Genomic DNA, 1,965 nt, shown 5'->3' with positions numbered 1-1,965 from the left:
ACGAGAAACATTGTCTTGGCAAAAATGACATTCTTGGAAATACAAGAATTTAGGTCTTCCCAGTTCAATAGTCCAAATCACGGGAAATTTCTAAACTGCTAGCAGACTATTCGGATTGTAATTGAACACGAAGATCACTTTAAAGGACTTAGTAGTTTCAAACTATCCCTCATTTCTTCTTTTCGTGACCACCTCCAGCAGACCTGCACCAAAATCCAAGAAAGAGCGTAAGAGATTATCTCACTGAAACACATTAAGCAAAAAAGATCAGCCCAGAATGATAGATAAAGCACCATGACCAGTATGCATTTGTTAGATTACCTCATCTTGCGGAGGACATTAGACATCTCCTCGCGCTTCTTCTTTGCCCTCTTGTGGGTACCCAGCTTTCTCTTAGCCACCTTCAGAGCACGCTTGTCCTTTCCAACTTTTAGAAGCTCGGTGATCCTTTTCTCATAGGGTGCAAATCCAGCAACTTCCCTGATCAAGCTCCTCACGAAATGGACCCTCTTGCTGGTTTTCTAAAGGACATAAAAGGAACCAAATCATACATAGGTAGCAGATAATTCAATTATTCCTAGCCTACAATCATTGCCAATAGAAGTAACTTATGATCCCTGCTTTTGCTAATACTACTTAAGGGAGAGAAGAGAAGAAACCCCTCCAGTATGCTCGAATGTAACAATTTGTATTTTGAAGTGGAAACCAAGATTTTACCATTGAAATTTAAGCGGAGTAGACTATGGCTACTGCAATTGCGATTTAGAGAGACATTAACACAGGTTATTGTATAGATGTGCACCTTTGATAGAATATGGAAGACAAATAGTGAACACCTACAGTATTAGGCACCAGCAGCACCACATATTTTCACCAAACTAGATACTGTTTACACGGTTTAGCCAATTGCATGAGTGCACTGGACTATTAAACAATTTCTGCCAGAACTAAACCCCGTAAGAGAAACCAGTTTCCTCCTTATATCCTTATACTCTCTCTACAAATACCCTCAAACATGATATCAGGGCATCCCTTCTCAAAGATATACCTCTCTCAATCATCAGCAAATTTCCACATTACAAAGGAAAAACATGAGGGGCAACAAATGCCTTCCATCAATCGCGAGTCCTCAAGATTATCTTCTAGGGACACAAAACTGATATAAAAAAACTGCAGCTTTCGAATTGCATCGATGAAATGCACATGCCTCAATATCAAAACAACAAAAAGGGAATATATGTATGCATTGGTTAATCGGTATAGATGCGGGATGCACTCACTCCTTTGCGATCGCTAGGACGCGGGGCGAGTTCCTTCTTGGTCACGATGTGGCCCTTGTTAAGGCCCACGAAGAGGCCAGTGTTCGGCTGCTTCGGAGCCATTACCTGCTCATCAACAACACGAACCCCACGTATCAGCGTGCGCTTGTAGAATCAATCGTAATCAAAATATGCAAACGGTACGCCCGTGACGCACCATGGAAAGGACCAAAACCGTAGAGATCGCAACAAGCAAAAAGATAATGAACACGGCAGCAAAAACAAAGCATCCAAAAGCAGGTCAAATTAGCAAAACCCTAACGAAAATGCGAGATTTCCAGCAAAACCAATCGATGAACATGCGACGACCAAAGCTACGCGAGATAAGTAAGTAAGAATATAGAGACAGATCAAGTATCACGAAGCTGATGCGTTGAACGATGGAGAGAACAAATCTCGTAGAAAACAACATGGAACACTCGAGCTTTTCGACCTTCTGAGTTCACAGAGGAAGCGCGAACGCTCAAAGCTTTCGATCTCCTGAGTTTACAGGGGAAGCGCTAAGAGATTTTTACCTTCCTGGATGGCCTGACGATCTGAGACGGTCGGCTTGAAGAAGACGCAGAAGAGCTAGGGTTTAGACGTCGAGCGTCGGCTTTTATATCTCCGCAAAAAGGGTGAGGACCAGAAGGTGGAAGGGTAAAGT

General features: G+C 42.6%; 1 protein-coding gene across 2 annotated transcripts; it reads right to left on the bottom strand.

Annotated features, from left to right (window-relative positions):
• On the bottom strand, nt 1-1,965 carry LOC115692487 (60S ribosomal protein L36-2-like). Of its 2 annotated transcripts, none has more exons than XM_056304348.1 (4): nt 1,835-1,965; nt 1,281-1,385; nt 322-521; nt 1-203 (listed from the first exon to the last, which is right to left on the bottom strand). In XM_056304348.1, exons 2-4 carry the CDS (start codon nt 1,380-1,382, stop codon nt 170-172), a joined length of 336 nt encoding a protein of 111 aa, XP_056160323.1. In that variant the 5' UTR covers nt 1,383-1,385; nt 1,835-1,965; the 3' UTR covers nt 1-169. The 2 variants fall into 2 exon arrangements, with proteins under 2 accessions (XP_056160323.1, XP_056160324.1); XM_056304349.1 differs by lacking the exon at nt 1,835-1,965 and adding an exon at nt 1,753-1,777.

The sequence above is a fragment of the Syzygium oleosum genome, unplaced genomic scaffold (assembly GCF_021117445.2).
Source record: "Syzygium oleosum isolate NSW1041296 unplaced genomic scaffold, Sole_v2.1 Sole_v2.31, whole genome shotgun sequence".
Taxonomy (NCBI): Eukaryota; Viridiplantae; Streptophyta; class Magnoliopsida; order Myrtales; family Myrtaceae; genus Syzygium; species Syzygium oleosum.
Note: the sequence above shows the minus strand (reverse complement) of the source record. Positions and strands in the feature narration are given on the sequence as shown.

Bases quoted from the DNA above. Each gene is read 5' to 3' on its own strand.
- LOC115692487 (XM_056304348.1), bottom strand. From the start codon at position 1,382: ATGGCTCCGAAGCAGCCGAACACTGGCCTCTTCGTGGGCCTTAACAAG. The intron at 522-1,280 runs GTGAGTGCATCC...TATGTCCTTTAG, and splicing joins GTCCTAGCGATCGCAAAGGA to AAAACCAGCAAGAGGGTCCA. The intron at 204-321 runs GTAATCTAACAA...ATTTTGGTGCAG, and splicing joins AATGTCCTCCGCAAGATGAG to GTCTGCTGGAGGTGGTCACG.